The sequence below is a fragment of the Podarcis muralis genome, chromosome 11 (genome assembly GCF_964188315.1).
Source record: "Podarcis muralis chromosome 11, rPodMur119.hap1.1, whole genome shotgun sequence".
Classification (NCBI taxonomy): domain Eukaryota; kingdom Metazoa; phylum Chordata; class Lepidosauria; order Squamata; family Lacertidae; genus Podarcis; species Podarcis muralis.
In genome coordinates this window covers 26008843-26033594 of record NC_135665.1, presented here as the reverse complement: position 1 = coordinate 26033594, position 24752 = coordinate 26008843, and the positions used below count along the sequence as shown (strand labels likewise).

Sequence of the window (24752 nt, the reverse complement as noted above, 5' to 3'; positions counted from 1 at the left end):
CTATCTATCTATCTATCTATCTATCTATCTAATAAAATTTAGTTTAAAAACTCTTCCACAATGGATATTTTTAAGAACTCTATTGCATACCCACTGGCTTTAGCAGTTTTTTAAATCTTAACTTGCGAACTGGTTCTAAACTTCTAAATATGTTCTTATCTCTTGATCAGGGAAGGCCAATGCAGATGATTTATTTAGCTTCAGTGTAATTTCCTTGCCTTCGTCAATGTTCCTCTTACACCTTTGTCATTACTGTCCACTGCTTGTCTCGTTGGCTTCCTGCTTTTAACATATTTGGGGAAGAAAAATAAATTGTCCAATTCTCAGCAATTTGGTCTTCACATTCCTGCTTGGCTTGCCTTACTTGAATTTGCAATACAAATGCCAATGGTTTTCTTTCTTTCTTTTTTCATTTGTACATTTACAAGACACAGTTCCTAGTTTCCTTGATTGTTCTGTTTACTCACATTAGTGTCATTTTGGAGAGTATTTCTGTGCTTAAGCTAAAGTATGTCTAAGAAAATAAAAGTTTACTGTGAAAACCTATATATGTCTACCCAGAAGTAATTCAACTGAGTTCAATGGGACTTATACAACCCTGTGTACAGAATGGCAGCCTTAAAGAGCAAATTTAACTCAGCCCAGGTAAGAACACAGAGGAACAGTGGGTTGGACACTGCATCCCAAACCCTGCTACTTGCATCAACCAAGGCAGAAGATGGGAGCAATTTTTATTTTTTGTTGCTGTGCCAGCCCCTGGCAGGTACAGCTAAGAGGCCTAGATTGGGCCCCTCACACGGATTGAGAATCCTAGGATAAAGTGGATTCATGTCTGGCTCTGCTCCACCCTGGCTCCACAACACCTTATATTGCAGCTCTACCATTGCTACCACCGGCAGTAGTTTCTCAATGACTACACTTTGAGCAAGCTAAGCTGGGACCTTTCCAACAGCAGAGCCCGGTGGACAGATACCTCCTCCATATTCTAACCCAGGGGTAGGCAACATAAGGCCCAGGGGCCAGATGCGGCCCAACTGCCTTCTCAATCCGGCCTGTGGACAGTCCGGGAATCAGCATGCTTTTACATGAGCAGAATGTGTGCTTTTATTTTAAAAGGCATCTCTGGGTTATTTGTGGAGCATAGGAATTCATTCATTTTTTTACCCCAAATATAGTCCGGCCCACCACATGGTCTGAGCAAAAAGGCATCCCTTAGGTTTTATAGAACAATTAAACAACTTATCTGAGCATCCATAAAATGTAAGGTCAACTATAGCTTAGAGGGAAAAAAAGAGTGTTAAAGGCTGGCAGACATATTCCACACATTTTCAATGAACCTCAGATTTCCACTTCAGTTTTCTACCTGATTTTTAAAAAGTGTACTCTTTGTAAAAGTGCACACACCCACACTGTTAGAGCTAGAAGAGGCATCACCCAGGAACTGCTTGTACACATTCCTATATAACTCTCCACACTCACTTTTTGTTTCTTTCTAATGTGCCTACATTTTTCAAGCAATTCTGCAAATGAATTCCTACAGGGAGAATACAGGGCTTTTTATTTTAAACATGTCAGGAAGAATGTTTGTCCTAAAACTGAGTTGCAGGAAAAGAGCCCATCTGAAGTGCTCACTTCTTTCTGCAGAACTCAAGTGACCATACCCTTTCATTCTGAAGTGAAAAAAAGGGAAAAGATTATTACTATGCTACTTTGGGAAGTCAGCCCTCCTGTAAGCGATCTCCTTTGTTATGAATATGGAACAGATGGAGCTAAATCTATCTGCTCTGTAGGAACAAAAACACTTACAACCTAGCTCTCTCTATTAAAGACTCTACTTAGCTCCTTTATACCACTAGCTTTCTGTGCACCGCTGTGAGGTTTTGACTTTATAGAAAAAGGGACTTCATAAAAGCAATAGCTCTTATTCTTAAACCAAAGTGGCCTAAGAACCGCAGAAGACGAATACGGGAGTTTAACCCGCATGGCTCCTTGGAGATATGCAAATATTCAATTACTTTCTCTCTTCTTCTTTTTTTAAGCTGGAGGAAAGATTCTGAAACAAAAAGGAATATCCATATGCGCTACAGACTTTGTACCAAAACAGTAAATCATGTGGGTGATAACATACAGCCCACATTACTAAAAGGTCAAGAATAGCTCCATTGTTGAAAGTCAGGAAACCAGGATTTAATTTGTGTATGTCAGGATGAAACAAGATGACAGTCCTTCAGACGAAACCTTATCAAACTCTCAAAGTGCATTTAGTATAATGCAAGTGAAATGTGCAATTAGGCTCCCATCATGCATACACAAAAAGACGCTGTATTGGATTACTTCAAAGAGCTGAATTTTTCACCTTTGAGCATGTGTGTTGACTAACATCTGAATACAAGTCTACATTTATTAAATTAACAAACTGGAAGTAAGCAGCTGAGAACCAATACACATGCTTATTTTGTTTTCATCTGTAATGTCAAAATGCCCTGAGAGACCAGGATGGATATCAGTCCAATTGCCTAAATATAAATAAGAACTACATTCATAATTTCCCCCAACATTCGTCACAAAAGTTTTAGCAATGGATTAAGCAAAGCAGTGACCTTGTTTACCAATTAAATGTACCGTATTGATACACTTACTGTCAGACTCTTGAAAATAATTGAAAAAGGATTTGAAGGCAGGGTGCTTTAATTCTGACTAGATCAAGACTTCAGGCAAATTTCCCCCTGCCAGGGAAAGCACAGCTTGCCTGAAGTCGTAACCTTTGTTGGCGGAAGGGAAGTGGCCTTGAAACAGATCACGAAGCAGATGTTTAATGTCAAATCAGAGTCTAGGGATACATAGGCTATTGCAAATAAAACTCTTCTCCTGTCTGCTTAGTCTTCCCAATTCCCTGCCATGTGAAATATGAACTCGCCAACAAATGGCCAGTGTGCTATGCAGCGCAGCGAGCAGAGCGACTGCCGCAGCTGAGCCAAAGACCGGAAAATTCCATATATTTTGCAACATTTTCATTATCCTGCTTTACAGCCGTGGATTCAGTCATAAGACAATGCAGTTATCCTGCCTATGGAAGTTGAGAAGGATTGCTACTGGCATGGATGAGCACCAAGCTTTAACCTAAACTTTTAGATTAAGGAGTTTGGTCATTAATCTAACCAAAGACTTTTATCTATTGCCTGGCCCAAACTATCTGGCAGTGCAAAATAATAAAGTGCCATTTCCTAACACTGACCTATTTTGATACAGTGAATCATGGGGATGCAAAACCCACACCTAACTTAACGTAACGGATGGGCCTCATTATTTATTTTCTAAAATGAGAAAATCAATTAATCATGGAATTTGTATATTTAACCTTGGAAGCAATTCCTCTGATCCAGATGTGTGGGAGCTGCTGCTCTAATGTTCATGAGTGTTTTAGGAAATTCTTATTGTTTTATTGTACAACATTTTACAATTGTAATTGTGTTTCACGGATTGCTTATAGATGCCCTGGGAATTTTATTTATTTATTTATTTATAAATGACAGTTCAGAATGTTCAATAACTAAATAAATAAACAAATACTGGATGAAGTTGCTTAGTAGAGAAAGAAAGCTCTCTGATGCAGAACATTATGCAGGAATTCTATTCTGGAACAGAGAAGGAAGAGTTCTGCAGGGTAAGAATATAGGAAGAGAAATATTACATGCCGTATGCCCTGCCTCATTCTTCCCCACTTCCCTGCCTCTGCCTCATTCTTCCCCACTTCCCTGCCTCTGCCTCCTCTTCCTCCTCCTCCTCCTCCTCAGTAGTAACTACAATCCTGCACTGAGAAGCAAAGATGATAAAGAAAAAGTGGAATAAAATTGGCTTAACCTTTACTTTCGAAGATGCCAAATTTACTACAGGCAATCTTGTTTGGTACATTCCACAGCAAGCATTTTGTGTGAATAAGAAGCATTTATATATGTGCACTCACTGGCGAACCAAAGCCAAATCAGGGCTCCTAGGTGCATGCAGATAGATGTTTAAGGATTTTGTGTATTCACTGCAGGAGACATAGTTGTAACACTGGTATTACTCACAACAAATACCAATGCTAAATGAAGTGCAGAGTGATTCTTGGAAAGCTGCATTCTATAACCTGGCTAGTTCTACTTATTCATATGCAAATCTTTTAAATCAAAGATGGAACACTTGTAGTATGTATGTCGGATACAACCCACGGAACAATTTTATCCAGCCCCAGCATTTCTACCAAAGTTTTAATTGGAAGGACTAGTGGGGAAAAAATGTCGCCGTGAAAAGAAAAGTGCTCTCAAAAATTCTGGTACGTATATTCCTTACTTTAATATCATATATTTCTCCGAGTTCTATAGATCATATACTGCCTGATGACTAATCAAAAAGTTTTTATACAAAATGACCACTGCATAGAGGTTGAATTGTGTAGTATAGTAAAGCAGTGTTCCCCAACCTTGGGCCTCCAGCTGTTTTTGGACTACAATTCCCATCATCCTTGACCACTGGTCTTGCTAGCGAGGGATGATGGGAGTTGTAGTCCAAAAACAGCTGGAGGCCCAAGGTTGGGGAACACTGCAGTAAAGTATGGGGTTTTTTTTTTTAAATGTCTGACTTACTGTATAGGAATCAGTCAACTCATACTCACTTAACACTACTGAGAGTTTTACAGCCCACAATTTGTACTGCACGGGCACAGAATTCTAGGTTATATCCAGTTGTGCCCCTCTGTTCAGAGAAGGCACTGTGCCCCTGAGGAAGCTTCTGTCAAAGGATGTAAGAAGAACCTGCAGAATCAGGCCAGTGGCCCATCTAGTTTATCATCCTGATCTCAAAGAGGCCAACCAAATGCCTCTAGGTCCCACAAGCAGGACCCAAGCACATGAACACTCCCTCCTTGTTTCCAGTGACAGGTAGATATGTGGTTTTCCCCCAAATTCTTTCTTCTGCACCCCGTATACTACCTCTCATGGTGGTCTGAATTATTCCCCAGTCCCCTGAAGCAGATTTTCTTTTGGGAAAAGGGGTTGCACAAAGAGCCCCAGAGAGAACGAATCTGCAAAAATTGCTTCCCTCCCTTTTCTGTTCATGGAAACCTATACCAGACTGAAGAGAGAAGGGATACAACCCAACTTTTATTTTATTCAAAACAAAACAAAATCCATCCAGTAGCACCTTAAAGACCAACTAAGTTAGTTCTTGGTATGAGCTTTCGTGTGCATGCACACTTCTTCAGATACACACTTTGTCAGAGTACATGCAACCCAGAAGATGTGGTTGGCCAGTTTTTCAGTTTAGCAGAGCCAATCCTGTGAGGAAATAGTAAGGATGGGAGTTCATTGGACCACAGCATGATACATACCTGCACTGAGCAAAGATAGACTACAGTGTTTTAGTGAGCTAAAAACATCCATCCATTCCATGCCATAAAGACCGGCAGCATCAGAGTACCTGTGAGAGGTCATCTAGGGAAATGTCAGGTAAAGAGGGCATGCAGGAATGAAGGACTCGGGGCCACAGTGGGCACCATATGGAGACAAAGGAAAATAGCGTCCCTATCACAGATATTGCAAATTATGATCTTCCAGTACTTCTAAACATCATGGCCCTGGCAGGGATCATTTGCCATATGATTGCTGTTTCCAGCAGTAGTGCCATAAATGATCATAATGTACATCCACAATCTATTGAAGGCAGAGGGTATTTTTAGTTATTGATGTATGTGTGTTGTATTTCAATTAGCTCATACAAGGCTGTACATAATTGATTCTCAAAATCTTTTCCACACATGGGGGCCTTAATCTTACATAAAAGGCAAGCATGGCAAAGCAGTTAATAAAAGAATAATGCACAGGCAATGATCACACAGCTGCAAGGTACAATGGTATGCACATTCTGCAACTAACACTTAATGCAAGCCCTGTACCTCTTCAATATGTTTTTCAGCTGAAACTCCTATAATCCGTTACCATTGCACAATGCCAGCTGGGGAATACCATCGCCATCATCTGGAATTACGCTGACCTCCCTTTCCTGGTGAACTAGTACAGAATATTTTCTGATAGTCTTATTAGAATGGGTGTCAATTGCATTGATAACCATATCTAAAACATCTACAAGGGCCTGAAATGTTATTAGCAAACTGCCCAACACTACAAAGGCTGGGTGTGTGGAAGTAGGGCCCCATTACTGCAGGAACAGCTAAGGGCCATGCAATGTTTCTCTGTATCCTCTACCTACCAGAACACATTCTTGGTGGAGCGGTTAGACTTCCAGAAGTCTCATTTGCACTTAACGCTAAGTCTTAGGCTTATGTGCCATCTCCATCCCCACTTCTCCTCCAGTATGTTGATGAGGAAGAGACTGAAGCTTTCACTTCCTTTTTCAGATTAACTGCAGTTTACCATTATATCCAAATCCTAACATGTGGTTAATCTTAACAACATTTTGTTGAAACAAATCAGCTTCAGGTCTCATAGTTTGAAGATGGTTTGCATTGACAAACCATATCTAAGCCACCGTTTGTCTGGATTCAGACATCACAACAAGCTTCAGTTAATCTAAAATAGAAGGGAAAGCTCCCAAAACTCCTCATTATGGCTGTGCCGGAGGAAGTGGGAGGCATGTGAGAACAAAGTGTGTGGTGGCTTGTTCTTGAAACACTAATCCTCATTTCAACAACATGTGTGAATGCAGCCTAAATGTGTTTTCACTTGCACTGTTGTACTGCATACCCAGAGGCAACATTTCATTTCTCCCCATATGAGCACACAACATCAATTCACTTCTGTTTTAAAAAGGAGTGCTTTTGGGAACACCATTTAGATGGCCGCTAGTCATCCACCAGAGCCTCCTGACTCTGGATCCTAGGGAAAGCGGCAAGCCTTGGCCCTTTTTAACTGTGTCCCAAATTAAAACCAATTTACTTTGTCCTATATAACTCATTGTGAGCTGCTGCAAATAAAGTGTCAAAAGCAGTCCCTATCTGCATGACCCTTACCCTTCTTCTGTAAATCTGGGACTGTCTCTGGAAAATAGGGACATTTGGAGGGTTTGCACTGCACCCAAGGCAAGTTAAGATCCTTCAACGTCACCAGGATATTATAATCTGGTACACAGATGTCTCAAGTCACTATGATGGAGGGGAAGACCTGAAAATTGGATATTTATGTATCTCTCCTTTGCAGTTACATGGCTGATTTATTATTCTTTTTCAAATGGCATTACTACCCCAAGTCAGGGTTAAAATAATGAAAACAAAACAAAAACCCGGAACCCATTTATTGAGATGTCCACCAAAATCTTTAGAGGAACAGGTTTGCTCTGTTTCACAGTTTCTAAAAATGATGCTGTGGCATTTAAAACTGAAGTTTATATTCCTACACTTTCTCCCAGAAGAGTGCTTAAAAATAGGCACACATTAGACAGTTCAACAGACCTTACTTTCCTATCACTGAATTCATCAATTGCCTGATAGCAATCGAGAACCTGCAGCTCGTCCCTGGATTTTGAAGTGCTCTGTGAAAGAGAAACTTCCCCATCACAGGGCTTCTACGTTTTATGCTGAATAGGATTCTTCTCTTTTTCAGTCCTGATAACAGACTTAGCAGGTTTCTCTAGGGAACTACACCACCATGGCAGATTTTTATCATGCCCTTTTCTTCTGAAATATTTCGCTGAAAATAATTGGAACGTAATGATCCTTCAGAGGAGTCGCTAGACAAGGGGAAAAAATGAAATAATACTGAAGAATGTCATGTTGGAGACTGCATTTTCATTTTGCAGAATCTTCAGATGTCCAGTGGGAACTGTCAAAGACACGGATCAATTAATTTTCTAATCTCTTCATAATGAGCTTCTTCCTACCTCCCACCTCTTGTTTGTGTCTTCTGTAGCAAGCAATTTGATCTTTATGGGTTTGTTTTGATCATCTTCTTTCTCCCTTTCAAAACTTTTCCATTGTCTTAAAAACAGAAAACATGTTTGAGAGCAGCAGCAGGAGGAGGGAAATGTGAATTCGCCCTAATAGAATTAAGCATACTAGTAATGTCTGTTCTTTAATCCAACGGAACAATAGAGATAAACCTCTGAAGCTTGTATGTGGGGAAATTGATTTCTGCCTGTAGAGTACATGGAAAGTGTGAAGGTCATATTGACAGCCTGCCCTGCATTGCTCTTAGGGCCAGCTGTATTCATTCTGACTTCTTTCTTATCATTCCCATCAGCTCCACACATTCTGTCCCATTATTCATGGACTGCTCATACAGAATTGGTTGCAGAGGTACAGAATATTAAATGTCTTCTGATAGTTTTTCCTAGGGGCTGTAAAGTAGGTCTCTAAAACATTCTCAAGAATGAAAGCTCCAGGAGAAGGGAGAAAGTGAAGCTATATCAGGGGTAGCAAATCTGGTGCCCTCCTGATGTTGCTGGGAACATCATTTCACTTGTCCCTGACCACTGGCCATGCTTGGTTAGGGCTTGATACAAGCTCTAGACCATTAACATCTGGAGGATACCATGTTGAAATCTAGCACTCTAGATCTGCAGCCAAAGATGGCTGGTCTGTTTTTAAATTAAGGCTCTCTTGTTTCCTTGATCTCCTTACTCCCTAAGCTACCCAACTCACAGTCCCTCTCAATTTTGTACTGCTCACCTGTCTCTATTTCTTCTTCTTATTGGTCCTGCTAATCTTATGGTCTAATTCTTAGGTCTGTGTTAATTTTCTCCATCCTTCCCTGCCGCCTCTTTGCCCTTTGCTCTCCCTATTGTTTCTATCCTCCCTTTTCTCCTATATTCCCATTTCTAATCCTGCTGCGCCCTTTCCTTTAACTATTCCATTTCTACACACTGCTTTCAGTTTAGAGCATGAAGGCCAACAGGAGACCCAACTGATTAATTTCTAAAATCAAAGAGTTCTGGGGTTTGTTACAGAATTTGATTCAACTGGAATTTTGCACATCCTCCCCCCCCCCCCCCAATAGTGAGTACGATCGATGCTACTGGAGTAATCAGAGAGAACACCCTGAGCCAGTGCTGAAACCTATACACAGCCAACGGCAAACAGGAATCGGTTATATATATATCCTGAATTGCATCCTGGAAGCCAATACAGAGGAACTTAATCTAGACAAAATGGAAGCACTGCTAGTGGAAACTAGTCTATCCATGGAGGTAAATTCAATCTGTTCAATCTTTGGAGATCCTCCACCAGGTACTTTTGCAGTCTGAATTGAGGTGAGTGGCAGTGGGGGAGAGAGGCTTCTTAGCTGCGCTGCCTCACTTTTGGAATGTTCTCCCCAGGGAGCCTCACCTGGCACATACTTGTGGTTTTGGTTCAGCCTTGCTCTGCTTTCATAATTTGCCTGCTTCTCTGCTCAGAAGGAATTAAGTCATCTTGCGTGTCCATTTCATTTCTGTCAAACAACTGACTGATCACTCCCATAGTGATAAACTGCAACTGAGTTAAAATAAATGTATAGTAAACTACATTTACCCTCAGGTGAACTGTTGAAACTGTTAATCTCTATATAAGCACCAATAATTACTGTTTTGTTTCCTGTAGAAGGGTGGGTGGGTGTATTCCAGAAAGCACTTTAGCAGCCAATCTGCATGTTAATAAAACTTGGAGAAACATTTGTGATTAATATAAATTACGAATCCCACTTTTATGCCCGTGTGTGACAGGGACTAATTCATACAGCTTCGCTTGAGCTACCACTGTGTATTTCAAAGTGGGAGGGTTAACATTGTGCTATCTCAATCCTGCACAGTTCTGTTAACAATTTATATGTGCAATTGTGGGTGGGTGTGGGTGTATCTTAAAAACAACCTTACTTATGAGGTATTTACATATTATTTTGAAAACTGGGCAACTGGTGCTTGCCTGTGCATGCAACCTTAGCATATCAGCAGAATGCTACTAGAGTGCTGATGCTATGGGTACCAGCAGTCCCCAGTCCCCCATGACATTTTAATGAGAGGGCCAGTCACCCACAAAGTGTGGCATGGCCGCACATGTACGCCGCGGGGCATGCACACACTATGCCACGGCACCCTGCTACATGCATCACCAGAGGGTGTGATGCTGTAGTATGCGCATGCCAGGGGGAATGATGACATAGCACATGCCCCATGGTGTATGTGCTCACCCTAGTGACTGCACACAGCCCCAGGCATCTGTGGTCACAGGGGCAAGCCGGAGCCACTGAGTCTTGCTTATATGTGATGCCAAGGAACAGATAAATGCCCCGAGAGTATGGTGTTTAGGCTTTCTTAAACAAACTTGCTAACAGTGGCAGCAATTGCCTACTAGGGCAGGTGGAGCGAAGGGCAGGGCAAAAAAACCATGGCACCAACAACAGGGAGTGCTGGGTGTAAGAGGAGCCAGAAGTCACAAAAGGTAGAACAAATGGCAGAGCACAGGCAAATTGACTGTGGTGTGGATCTAGCTAAGTCACTGTGTGTATGGAACAACTCTCACCAGAAACAATGTTAGTTCTCTCACTCCAGTCCCCCACCAGTCCCTTCACTACACTCAAATGTGCTCAGGTGTCTTGGGAGAAAGTTTAGGGGGAGCGCTGGGAGATGAGAGGGGAGAGTACCATTGTGCTCAGGGATGTCATTGCATGCATGCAATAATTTAGTTGGGTCCAACCGTCAGTGTTTAAGTGGTGGTAGAGGAGGAAGAGAGAAACAGCAAGGTTGGGGCCTTGGAGAAAGCAGAAGGGGAGAGGCTGAAGGGAAAGAAAGCAAGGCTAAGAGTGAGAGGAGAAACAGTGAGGCTGAGGGGTAGGAGCAAGGCTAAAGGATGGGATGGGATGGGATGGGATGGGATGGGATGGGATGGGATGGGATGGGATGGGAGAAAGAGAGCTTTCCTGTTCTGCATTGTACAAAAATTATTTTCTTGGTCCAGGCCAGGGACACCAATCAGAGCAAAATTGCATGGGTTATTTTTAAGTGATTCCAGTGGATTGGTCATGGGTGTAGGTCTGGAACAAATCACTTTATGCATATTGTTGATATCATTTCAGCCGGCATCTATTCTATATTACACGATGCATACAAGCACTGCAGCAGTTCATTCAATTAGTGCATTATCTCAGAAACTGAATTACCTAGCGAGAACACTTCTCATCTCCACAACAAGAGTGTAACAGCACTATCATTTCCCAAAACTGGTTTCATTAAAAGAATGTCTGGTTTGGCAAGTCCTCACTAAATTCTTGCAGGGTATATAGTACAATACCTGTACTCACATTTCATTTCCTGCCAATTCTATTATGATAAAGCAAAAGACTCCCAACAGTACAGTAATACTAACCAGTTCTAGCTATGAAATGATAAAACATCATAACTAATTTGTAGTACGTATTTAGCTAGGCTGATTACAAGATGAAATCCAGCAAATACACCAATTAATATAAAAGGTAAAGGGACCCCTGACTATTAGGTCCAGTCGTGGTTGACTCTGGGGTTGCGGTGCTCATCTCGCTTTACTGGCCAAAGGAGCCGGTGTACAGCTTCCGGGTCATGTGGCCAGCATGACTAAGCCGCTTCTGGCGAACCAGAGCAGCGCACGGAAACTCCATTTACCTTCCCGCTGGAGCGGTACCTATTTATCTACTTGCACTTTGACGTGCTTTCGAACTGCTAGGATGGCAGAAGCAGGGACTGAGCAACGGGAGCTCACCCTGTCGTGGGGATTCAAACCGCCGACCTTCTGATTGGCAAGTCCTAGGCTCTGTGGTTTAACCCACAGTGCCACCCGCGTCCCTCTTATTAATATACATCTAATCAATAAGGGAGGAGGTTTACATGTTTTCACAGAACATGCACCAGTAAGCTTAGTTTAGCATATGTTCATATATGTGCCTATCACCCCACTTTGGATGAAACTTGGCTGATTAATTTTGTGGTCAAGGTCTCGATTTTCTTACCGGTATATCTAAAATAGGCACATCTTTATATCTCGCCTCAAAACTCCTGTTGCATTTGTTGGTTCTCACAACTTAAATCTAACGTTCAGGAAGAGGAAGAAAAAACTCTTTCCCCTTTGTCTTTTTTAATAACCGTGGAAAGAAAAACCATTCATTCATTCAGCCACAAAGGCCAAGACCTCTTACAATATACATATGAGACAGTTCTCAAAGATGCACATTACAAGCACAGCCCATCTCCTTTCTATACACCCTGTTCCATTGCGTTAATGACACTTGAATTTTTAACAGCAGGAATCCAAATAATCTCTTTTCAATTAGTTATCTGACAGGCTGGGGGGGGGGGGACCTGCAAAACCAAAAGCTAGCACTCCTTTGGTTCATATCTCCACTCTCTTACACAGATATTTATTCAGTCCCAAATTATGCAACAGCTTTTAACACTCCCTTTGAGGGTTTTAAGAACACTACCGACATCAAAATCTATTAGACAGTGGTGATTGTTCCAGCTTTTCTTTTACAAGACTAGCACTTAATTCTTCTAATAGCAACCAGTCCTTTAATCTGCACACTAGATTAAGCAAAATTCCCTTTTAAAGGTTACCTTGTCTGTCTGTTTAATGTTTCATGAACAAAAAATACCAATAATAAAATAAAAACACACATCTATCAAACTCTTCCAATTACTCTGATTTCACTCAGAATGTCGAAAGCAATTTGGGCGAACCAGCTATCAAAGTCAGGATTCCTTGAGTCACTTGAGCAGCTCAACAGCTGTCAGGGCAGCATCCCTGTTTATGCGGATCAGATCTCCACTGAAAAGTTAAAAGGGCATCTAGCAATAAAAACAATACCCTGAAGTATTATTGGGACATTAAAAAGCTCTGAATCTAAATAAATTTCCTTAGTTAGTTTTCATTCCTAAAGGTCAATTCAGATGCTCCTATATGTGAATAAAATGGTAAACACAGTTCTCTCAGATCACAGTGGCATGAGGCCCCCGGAGGGGGAAAGTGTTCCACAAATCCAGAGGAAATTTATATTATCCCAAAAGATAACAACAGAATAGGTCCAGTTGCATTTGAGGTTCCCTTACTTGGATCACAGCCAACAAATAAATTGTTAACACACATGACTCAGGGTCAAATTAGATGCGGATGCAACAGCCATACGTCTGTCTCGTTCATTTATACACTGGGGGGTAGCAGAGTTTATTGAGCACCTTCCCATGCTTCAGGTATCTTTCACCTATCACTTACGGTATCGCAGGTAGGGAGGGAGAAAGTACGAGCCATAATAGTGTGTTTACGTTTCAGTAAGATGGAAGTGGGAGGAGAGGATTCAGTTTTCACTTTTGATTTGTCACATGCAGCATGACTCACAGAGGAGCACCTGCTATTTAGATGCCATTTTGCAGTTTCCTAATCCATGGGATCAGGCCCATGCGTATTGGGGGGCAGCTGTCCCAGGCATCAGTGGGCTAAGCTGGCTGCGGCCTCCCCACCAGGGATGGCTGATTTTGTGTTTGAGCTTATAACTTTATTCTAACAAGACTCCTGCTCCAGGCCTCAGACAAGCTCTACATGGGCCTGGATGGCTATCTAGGACTGTTTGACTGGGAATATGGCCAGTGCTACCACTGATCAAAGGAAAAAACATGTATCCCAAGGATGAAAACAACAGCAACGGTCATAGACACAAAAATGGAACATCATTGTTTAAGATTATGCACACGCCAGCAACCCAAACAGAACCGATGGCACCTCATCCAGCCTCTTAGTTTTGTGTTTAGTTCAACACGTTGGCAATCTAGAACCAAATTAAGAGCCTATAACCTCTGAAACAAACAACTGCTTACCAAAGAGTTCTGCGTCTTAAAAAGACACGCCAGTAACTCAAAAAAGTATGTACCAATTCATAATCTTGTACATTCAAATAAATGTGATAAGAAGGCAAAAAAAAAAATCCATCACAACTTCCTTGAGGTTTTTGACATTTAACTGTTAGATAATGCAGTGAATTTAACAGTCAGCAAGTTTCCAATGATACGTAAAAGTTCAAATTTATTTGCAACAAATAACCTAATGTTTGTTTAATCCTTTAAAAATCTGTTATTTTGGGAAATGTTTACTGGAAACCACCGAATAGTTCATACTACAAAGATGTAGTTCAATCATATACAAGAATTACACAGTTATGCTGTAGAAGATGTGATCCAGTGATATTTTGCGGTGCGTGGAAAATGTTTTTTTAAGACTTTAAGATTCTGAAATATGGCTAAAAAATTAATCTCACCAATTGGAATGCCAAAATGCTGCTGCTAAAAATATATCATTGCATTCCTAATTTTGTGCTATTTTACCTTTCATTAAAAAAAGTAACTGCAGCTTAGATAAAGAGCATAAAACTCTTGATATTTCAAAGTACTATGAAACAATTACGTTAATGGGAACCATTGACAGTTAAATGATTCTACTAAATGAATGTTATAGAAAACACAATGAATTTTTTAAAAAGAAAAACATTGAATTTAACCACAAATTAGAAAAAAAGGTGTTACAAGCACTGGGGTGCATTTTTAGTATTAATTCAAACGGCAGTGAAGTGCTGCTTATATAGTTCAACAGATTCTGTATTTTCTAATAAGCAAGTTAGTACATAGCAATGAGATTTTTTTTATCCTACTTCCCTATGAAAGGTCTTGCTGCTGCCTGGGAGTGCACTGCTGCCACACTGGGTAAAGAAACCCTTTCCCAGAGAGAGGACATCAACTGGGACAGGGCTGGTGCTCAACAGCTATTCCTGATATTTTGAAGCACTTGAGTTTGTAATGAACTGCATTAATTGTTTGAATGAATCAGTTCGTTTTTAGCCTTCTTTACATGCTACTTCATTTAAAATATTCATACAGTGATTGGAATGTCTGCTAATTTTTGATGCAAATGTTATTAGTGCGAGCTGCTGTTAGCTCAACTTTTGTTGTTGGAAAACAGAATACAAATATTAAAAATTAAATATCAAATGGTGGTTTTGACTAAACAGTTTGTACATGCACCCTGCAATCCTGTGGTTTTGGGGAAGGAGTCCCAGAGCCCACAGGACAGAGCACATTTTTCTCTGTGTGGGTCGAGATAAATCTGCCCTCAGAGATGGAGCATCAAGTAATATTTTTAAAACCCCTTAAAGGATTTGGCAGACTTAACCTGCTCAAGAAATTTCCCTGCAAATTTCAAACACTTGAGTGAAAAGGCAGGGGAGGAAAACCAGATATCCATCACTAGATTTCTAATTATGGTCAATAGAGGTAGAACTGAGCTTTGAATTTAACAGATCAGAATTGGACCCAAATAATGAATCAAATCAGAATAATACAGAGCAGATCTTAAAACAGATGTGGCTGCTTCCAGATGCTACATATACAAGAGGAGCTTTTTGGTTGCTGCACACACCCAGTTATACCTCACTTTAAATTTCCTTGGCTAGTTTAATTGTTCGTTAGAACTTTCAAGCAGCAAAGTTCACAATAATACCTAACCTATTGCTCACTGCAGTGAGATATAGTTCTGCATCCCTTTAGAGACACAAACTCTCCAAAGTCAAGGGGGATGTTTGCATAAGTGAGATCGGTACCATATGATGTAAATTAATTCATTTCACAACCATCTCCACTTGACTGGGATTCCTTTCGTATTTACTAACAGGATATGAACCAGAGTTTAGTTCTGACATGTTTTCACATGACACATCTCCGAAAGTAAGCAGTGAAACAATTCAACTGTTACTGTTCCAATTTATTTTCATTACGCTTTGGCACGTGGAGAGAGTGTAAGATTGAGAGTGAGCACACAAAAGTACAAAGAGGTACGTTTTCCTGCGATGCCTGGTTGCTTAAGTAGAAGAAGCATTCATGTATTTCAGCAAGAATGAATTTCCCTATTTATTTTTAAGAAACATGAGACTGTAGGCATAAAGTAAAAGAATAGATGCTACCAGTTTAGTGAGATAATGGTTTCACCGAGGAAATAACAGCTGGGGAAAAAATGGCTACTGCAATGCTGAAACTAATTGTAAAGTATTGGACTCTAGATGTGCAAGGTAAAGGAAAGGAGCTCTATGCTAAAGAAGAGCTCATTTCATTACTTTCGTATGCAGCTAAAAGGCTGATGCTTTTTCTGGGATTTGTTTCTCCCACTGCATCACCTAAAGGCCATAAAGGTAAAGGGACCCCTGACCATTAGATCCAGTCATGGCCGACTCTGGGGTTGCGGTGCTCATCTCGCTTTATTGGCCGAGGGAGCCGGTGTACAGTTTCTGGGTCATGTGGCCGGCATGACTAAGCTGCTTCTGGTGAACCAGAGCAGCACACGGAAACGCCGTTTACCTTCCCGCCAGAGTGGTACCGATTTATCTACTTGCACTTTGATGTGCTTTCGAACATAGCAGGCTTCAAATCTCCTTTGGGGGGGAGAGTGCCTTGATAGTGAAGGAGTGTGTGCTTGTTTAAAGGATACACCATTTGCTTGAAAACCTGCTCCCAATGCATTTTGCATCCCCCCACATGCTCAAAGAAACAGCTGTTCTGAGTAAAAAGCCTCCTTGACTTGGTGAAGATTGCCATTTATCTTGAGACATTACTATACTCAATAATGCTGGACTGTGGTATTTGCAGATATAGCATTTGGAACATTTCTTCACTGATAACCATTTTTGTGTCGCCAAGGACATTGCAACAGCTTCTTTGAAAAAATGAAAGAATCTTGCATATCTGGAGTGGATAGTCTGTTACTATACACTTTCTGCAATGACACTTTGCACGTCTCCAAACTGAGAAGCAGTTCAAATGAACATAATGAGGTTGCGTTCACAAGAACATTAATACTTAAGTTTACAAATGTACTCTGCACTTTTAGCAGCATCTCCTGCTCCGTTCACAAAGAATAATATGAAGTAAAGAACCATCAAAGGGGAGTCATACTGACATTTCTTCACTGTTACAAGCATAGAGTTCACTCTACATCAATCCATCAAAATGAGTGTAGCTACTATTCTATTGAATCAACAAATGTTTGGGGACATCTCTTTGCACCTGAATGCGAACCTTATAAATGAAAAACATTGCAATAATGATATTGTTATTTAAATGCCTGTGAACCAGATTGTATGTGGGAGTAAGAGCAGTTCTCTTGAATAACCTCAATGGCGTTGCTTTATTTCACATGAATGCAGCTGGATATGCAGTTTCATGTGGGGAAAGGCAGACATATTTTATATCTCATTTTTATTCCCATACTCCTGGTGATTTTACCTAGGGATCCCAAGATCTATAAGTATATACTCAAGACACATCTGTAGCACATACAGACTGGCCTTTTGCATAAGTGAAAAACTGCCATGGTTTCCTCCAGCTGCTATACAACATTTTATAAATCTCCAAATACTCACAGATGTAGAAATATTCCCGGCCTGGCCTGAACTCAAATCCTAATGAGAAGGGAGTGAAGAGTTGAAATTTTTCTGAGAACTTCAATGGTCCATTCGGAGAGTGAGGCCGATTGCACTCCCACCTCTTGAATCCTTTGGAAGTGTGATCACAGGAACTGTAGCCATCAAAGTTCACCATGTAAAGGATGTAGCGTTCAGTCTTATCTTCTGACACTGAATCTTCATAATGAGGACAGAATACATCCAAATAGTCATTGATGCAGACATCAATATGGTAGTCACCCCGCTGGAATCTAAAAGGAAAAACAAAACAAAACCAGTTCAGGAAATCTTCACGACAAAAAAATTACTTAAAGTCACAAAAAATTAACATCTTGATCAGGATTCACTCTCTCAGAAAAAGCCCTTCACAAGGACTTCCACTTGTGCAATGGGGCTTTCCCATCCCCTGTATTGGCTCCGTGTTTGTGTTTCATGAGAACCCCCAGGAGGAGCACACAAGGGAGAGGAGAATTGTTCCATCAGGCAACCTGTTATGTCTGCGTAGATAGAACCTTTGTAACAGTGCAATGTTGAATACTGCCCTTGGGGTATTTCCTTTGTCAAAAGCATGGGAAATAGCTCAAGAAATATTTCAAGCCATAAGTTTGCACTCAGTGCCCTTTAACTGAAGGGCCACAACCAGTTCCTGTTAGGATTGTCCTACTCTCCTGTAGGATCCTGGCAGAGACACATGCCTGACTGGCATGATATCAAGAGGCATCAGCACACTTAGGGATCCACAGACTATTCGCAGTTTGCGTAGCAGAACTCAGTAGCACAGCATTTTGGCTAATCTACTTTATTTACATATAATACACTTGGAGCGTTCTGACTTAGCTCCTTCCTCTTTCTCATCAGACAGCAAAGAGAGAAAGAACAAAGGACAATAGTCCCACTTCACGAACACAGCAACATAAACATCCTGTTTCCGTCACTTCCCACACTGTGGAATGAAAACATACACCGCCATGTGACAGACAACAATCCCATGACTGCAAACACAGAGCAAGACTCCTAACAGTTCTGTTTGTATCCTTTGCCCTACAATTGCCTCCGGATCAATATATTCTATATGGGGGGAGGGGGACTGTGAGAGAAACTCCGTTTCATCTCTCTCTTTATTAAAGAGAAAAACCAGAAATGCTATACATACTTTCATACAGCACAAACACCAAATGGGAGATATCACTTCTGTACCACAACCAAATCTCATTACAGGCACATACATTTATTTCCTACAAACACTCATTCATCTTTGCTTTCTCTTTGCTGCTGGCAACGTTTAGTCAAGATCCAAGAAAGCAAAGTATACCTTTGAAATATTTTTGAAAAGCAATGTAACTCCACTGCCAAAGTGCATAGAAGAGATACCGCTGCTCAGATAAAAGAATTCTAGACTATGAATTATCAGCACTCACCTGACAGTTTGGAATGAGAGCCAGATGAGAAAGGTAGTACAAGGCACTTTCACTGATGCGCTTTTATTATCAGCATTGGTAAGCAGTATTAGCTGCAGCAGTAGTGAGGCTGTTTTTACTGTCATTGTAATAGAAGTGCAGGAGCTTAGTGCCAGGTAGGGCCAACATATTTCTCGCCCAACTCTCAGCTGCGTACTGCAGGTGGGAGTTATATGCACTGCATATGGAAGCTTACCAGTCACCTGAGAGAGTCACTTTCACACGCAGCCCAGACGCAGCAATTTAGTCCCACTGAGTCCTCTCTACCTACTACTCTCTACTCACAGGAGTGCATCTTTACAGCAAAACACTCTTGGAACATGAATCAAACATACATTCACTGCAAAGGTTAGAGACGGTCCATGAGGTAACTGTGCCCCTGAAGGACCAGGTGTGCAGCCTGAGAGTCATTTTGGATTCACAGATGTCCATGGAGGTCAATTGTGTTTCCAGGGCAGCTGTCGACCGGCTCCATCTGGTATGCCGGCTGACACCCTACCTGCTTGCGCACTGTCTTGCCAGAGTGCTCTGGTTATTTCCTGCTTAGGCCACTGCAATGCGCTCTTCGTGGGGCTACCTTTGAAGGTGACATGGAAACTACAACTAATCCAGAATGTGACAGTTGGGCTGGTGACTGGGAGCAGCCACCGGGACCATATAACACCAGTCCTAAATGATCTACACTGGCTCCTAGTACGTTTCCGAGCACAATTCAAAGTGTTGGTGCTGGGAGGCCTCAGGTGAAAACAGGAAATTGGTTGAAGACACTAGCCAAAGACTTGGACAGCTAGAAAAAGAGGTAAGACCACTCAACAAACAAGTAGGTGAACACCAGACCTATCTTTCGATGATTGAATTGAAAAATAGGGAGACCAATTTAAGGATAAGATTTGTACCCGAAGTAGAAGAAGATCAACTGGCTGAGTTCCTGACCAAAATATTTTCCGTGCAGTGGAAACTTGAAGAAAAAGACTTTAAAATTACATCAGCCTTCAGGCTGGGAAGATTGATAAGAAAAGACAAGCCCAGAGATTGCTTGATTACAGTGAGATCAAAGGAGGAAAGGGACAGAATTTTGGGCCTACATTACAAAAATTCACTGGACATTCTGGACAAAAGAATTGAAATTTTCAAGGATATTCCTAGACAGCTTTTGGATTTGAGATCAGGATATTTGGAACTAGCAAAATTACTGAGGAGCAACTCAATCATCTTTAGGTGGGAATTCCCTCAAGGATTATCGTTTACTTTTAGAGGGAGGAAGATCAAAATCAGAACATTGGAAGATAGAGACAAATTTTTGAACCAGTACGGAGAAGACCTTCATAAAGGACTTGGATCACTGCCGGAGCCCGGAGCACCAAAGGAACCGGCACCCTTGGATGATAAAGTACCACCCCCTGAAAAATAACCAGATTTCTACAGGATGTCTCTGCAACTTCTGAGCTGGAACATAAATGGCTGCAACATTCCCGAAAAAAGGAAGAAAATCTTCCACATATTAAAAAAGGAACAATTGGACATTATCTGCTTGCAAGAAACACATGTGACTAGGCTCCATAGAAAAGTTCTGGTAAATAAAAGACTCGGCCAGGAATTTATATCTTCGGACAGAGTAAAGAAGAGAGGGGTGGTGATATATGCAAAGGAGAGCCTTTCACCCAAATTATTATTCAAAGATGAACACGGCAGAATTTTGGCAGTAGAAATACAGCATCAAGGAGAAAAAATTATGTTATTAGGAATTTATGCGCCAAATGAAGGGAAATCGGAATTTTACAAGAAGTTGCATGAGAGCATGCTGGAATATCTGGACTTTGACAACATCATCATGATGGGAGACATGAACGGGATTGTATCAACTAACATGGATAAGTCGCAAAGTCAAAAAGTTACCAAAGATGGCAGACTACCAAAGACCTTTTTTGAAATGACAGACAATATGGACTGGATTGACATCTGGAGAATGAGAAACCCCTTGGGAAAGGAAGGAACATTCTTCTCTGAAGCCCATCTGACTTGGACAAGAATCGACCAAATATGGATCACTAAAGGTCTGGCACCTAAGGTCAGAAAAGTGGAAATCTGCCCAAAGACCTGCTCCGACCACAACGCTTTGAAAATGGATTTGGCATTGTTATCAACCGGCTCCTTTCGATGGAAGATGAACGACAATTTATTTAGAGATCAGGAGATTATCAAAAAGGCCCAAAAAGCATTGAAAGACTATTTCGAAATAAATCTGAACACAACGGTGGAAAAAAGAACAATTTGGGACGCAAGTAAAGCAGTGATGAGAGGGTTCTTAATACAACAGAATGCTATTAAGAAAAGGAAACAAAATGAAAAGAAAGACAAGATTTTGGAAAAAATAAAAGAATTAGAAAAGAAGCTAAGAATAAATCCGAAGTCGCAGCCGATTCTGAGAGAAATTAAACTTCACCAGGCACAATATTCTAAACTGATAAACCAGGAAATAGAATGGAAGATTAAGTCAATGAAACAAAAAACGTTTGAATTGGCAAATAAATGTGGGAAACTGCTGGCTTGGCAGTTGAAGAAGAGACAAAAGTTGAACATAGTAACAAATCTAGAAATTGAAGGAAGAAATATCCAGAACCCCGTGGAAATCAGAAAATCTTTCCAGAAATATTTCAAGAAACTATATACTCAAGGGCCGCAAAATGAGGTTGAGATTGAACAATTTTTGAAAAAAAACAGTTTTAAAAAGTTTACACAAGAAAATAGACTACTCCTGAATAGTCAAATAACACGACAAGAAATTGAACATGCCATTCAGAACATGAAGCTGGGCAAATCTCCAGGACCAGATGGCTTGACCTCCAAGTATTACAAGACAATGAGTGACTATTTGATCCAACCCTTGATGGAGGTCAGCAATGAAATTCTGGAGGGAAAGAAGGCGCCGGAATCGTGGAAGGAAGCTTTTATCACGTTGATACCAAAATCAGAAACTGAAAAGACACAACTTAAGAACTACCGCCCCATCTCCCTTTTAAATGTGGATTACAAAATATTTGCTGATGTTTTAGCAGGCAGACTTAAAAGAGTTTTGAATGAAGTAATTCACAAGGACCAGGCTGGCTTTCTCCCAGGTAGACATATGTTTGCAAACACAAGGAACATTATTGACATTTTGGAACTTTTGCAAACAGATATAAACACTAAAGCAGTGCTGATTTTTATAGACGCGGAGAAGGCCTTTGACAACATCTCTTGGAAATTCATGAAGGGAAATTTAAAAGAAATGGGAGCGGGGCGGGGTTTTCAAAATGGGATTGATGCAATATATTCAGAACAAAAAGCCAAATTGATAGTTAACAATGTGGTAACGGAAGAATTTAAAATTGAAAAAGGAACACGACAAGGCTGCCCGATTTCCCCTCTGTTATTCATTTCAGTTTTAGAGGTGCTCCTGAACATGATTAGAGAGGACCGGCTGGTGCAGGGGATCCAGGTCGGAGCGAAACAATATAAACTTAAAGCTTTTGCAGATGACCTAGTTTTGACATTGCAGGAGCCAGAACCTAGTACGAAAAGAGTATTACAACTGATATATGATTTTGGTCAGGTTGCAGGATTTAAGTTAAATAAACAAAAAATGAAGGTGTTAGGGAAAAATATGACAGATACAGAGTCAGAACGGTTTCAGAGAGAAACAGAATTATTATTGGTGAAAAAGGTAAAGTACCTAGGGGTTAATATAACAGCCAAAAATCTGAGTCTATTTAAGGATAATTATGAAAAATGTTGGTCTGAAATTAAGAGAGACTTGGACAGTTGGGCAAAACTGAAGCTTTCTTTGTTAGGACGAATAGCTGCGATTAAGATGAATGTGCTGCCAAAGATGTTGTTTTTGTTTCAAACATTGCAAATTGTGGACAAAACGGAGTGTTTCCGGAGGTGGCAGAGAGATATTTCCAAATTTGTCTGGCAGGGCAAAAAGCCCAGAATCAAGTTTAAGATATTAACAGATGCAAAGGAAAGAGGGGGCTTTGCCCTGCCAGACTTAAGGTTGTACTATGAAGCCGCAGCTTTCTGCTGGCTAAAAGATTGGCTACTTCTTGAAGACACTGATGTGTTGGATCTGGAAGGTTATAACAATGCTTTTGGTTGGCATGCATATTTGTGGTATGACAAAGTTAAGATCAACAAGGCCTTTAAGAACCATATTGTCAGAAAAGCAGTGTTTAATGTCTGGACAAAATACAAAGACTTATTGGAAAATAAAACTCCAAGGTGGCTCTCACCTTTGGAAGCTAAGGCCCGGAAAAGACCCAATATGGAAGCCTACTGGCCAAAATATTGGGAACTGTTAGAAAAAGATGGAGATAATTGGAAATTGCAGAGTATGGAGAAAATGAAAGACAAGGTGCGAGACTGGTTACACTACGCTCAGATTAAGGAAATTTTTAAAAGTGACAAAAAGTTAGGATTCCAGGTGGAGAAATCGAAGTTGGAAACAGAACTGTTAGAACCTAAGACTAAGGTACTTTCAAGAATGTATAACTTGCTGTTGAAATGGAACACACAAGACGAAATGGTTACGTCGGCTATGATAAAATGGGCACAGGATATTGGGCATAACATTATGTTTGAGGACTGGGAAAGGTTGTGGACCACTGGGTTGAACTTTACTGCATGTAACGCTTTGAAAGAAAATGTAATGAAAATGATATACAGATGGTACATGACCCCAGTTAAACTTGCCAAAATATACCATTCGTCTGATAACAAATGTTGGAAATGTAAAGAAAATGAAGGAACATTCTTCCACCTCTGGTGGACTTGCCCCAAAGTGAAGGCCTTCTGGGAAATGATATATAATGAGCTGAAAAAGGTATTTAAGTATACCTTTACCAAGAAACCAGAGGCCTTTCTTCTGGGCATTGTCGACCAGAAGGTGCTAAAGAAAGATAGAACATTTTTCATGTATGCAACAACAGCAGCAAGGATACTACTCGCTAAGAATTGGAAAACTCAAGATCTACCCACACTGGAAGAATGGCAGATGCAACTGATGGACTATATGCAACTGGCGGAGATGACTGGCAGAATCCGAGATCTGGGAGAAGAAAGGATTGAAGAAGATTGGAAGAAATTTAAGACTTACTTACAGAAATATTGTGATTTAGTGGAATGTTAAGAAGGATGCTTGGTTATAAATAATTGGCCATCACTAAAATAGATCGGGACGCGGGTGGCACTGTGGGTAAAAGCCTCAGCGCCTAGGGCTTGCCGATCGAAAGGTCAGCGGTTCGAATCCCCGCAGCGGGGTGCACTCCCGTTGTTCAGTCCCAGCGCCTGCCAACCTAGCAGTTCGAAAGCACTCCCGGGTGCAAGTAGATAAATAGGGACCGCTTACTGGCGGGAAGGTAAATGGCGTTCCGTGTGCTGCACTGGCTCGCCAGATGCAGCTTGTCACGCTGGCCACGTGACCCGGAAGTGTCTCCGGACAGCGCTGGCTCCCGGCCTATAGAGTGAGATGAGCGCACAACCCTAGAGTCTGGCAAGACTGGCCCGTACGGGCAGGGGTACCTTTACCTTTACCTAAAATAGATCAGGAATTGATGATAAGAGAGATTAAGAGAAACAAATTTGCAGGAGAATTATTTTATTGTATTTAAGTAAGTGGTTATAGATTTGGAAATAAGATGATAATTTGCTTGACAAAAATTTAATAATGATGTAAGTGGGAGCGGGAGACGTGAGGAAGTTCAAGGATATTATGAAATTTTGTTAAAACAAAAGTAATAATGTTTATTATTATTGTATTCTTTTTTCTAAAAACTCTAATAAATATTTATTAAAAAAAAAAAAACAAAGTGTTGGTGCTGACCTTTAA

At 40.8% G+C, this 24752-nt stretch overlaps 1 protein-coding gene across 4 annotated transcripts in view; it reads right to left on the bottom strand.

Moving 5' to 3' along the window:
• Window positions 1–24752, bottom strand: part of EFNA5 (ephrin A5) — a 222679-nt gene that overhangs the window by 24372 nt on the left and 173555 nt on the right. For all 4 annotated transcript variants that reach the window (XM_028748931.2, XM_028748929.2, XM_077936152.1 and 1 more), the window contains exon 2: window positions 17388–17680. In XM_028748931.2, coding sequence (XP_028604764.1) covers window positions 17388–17680 — 293 coding nt within the window. The remainder of the gene's footprint in view (window positions 1–17387; window positions 17681–24752) is intronic.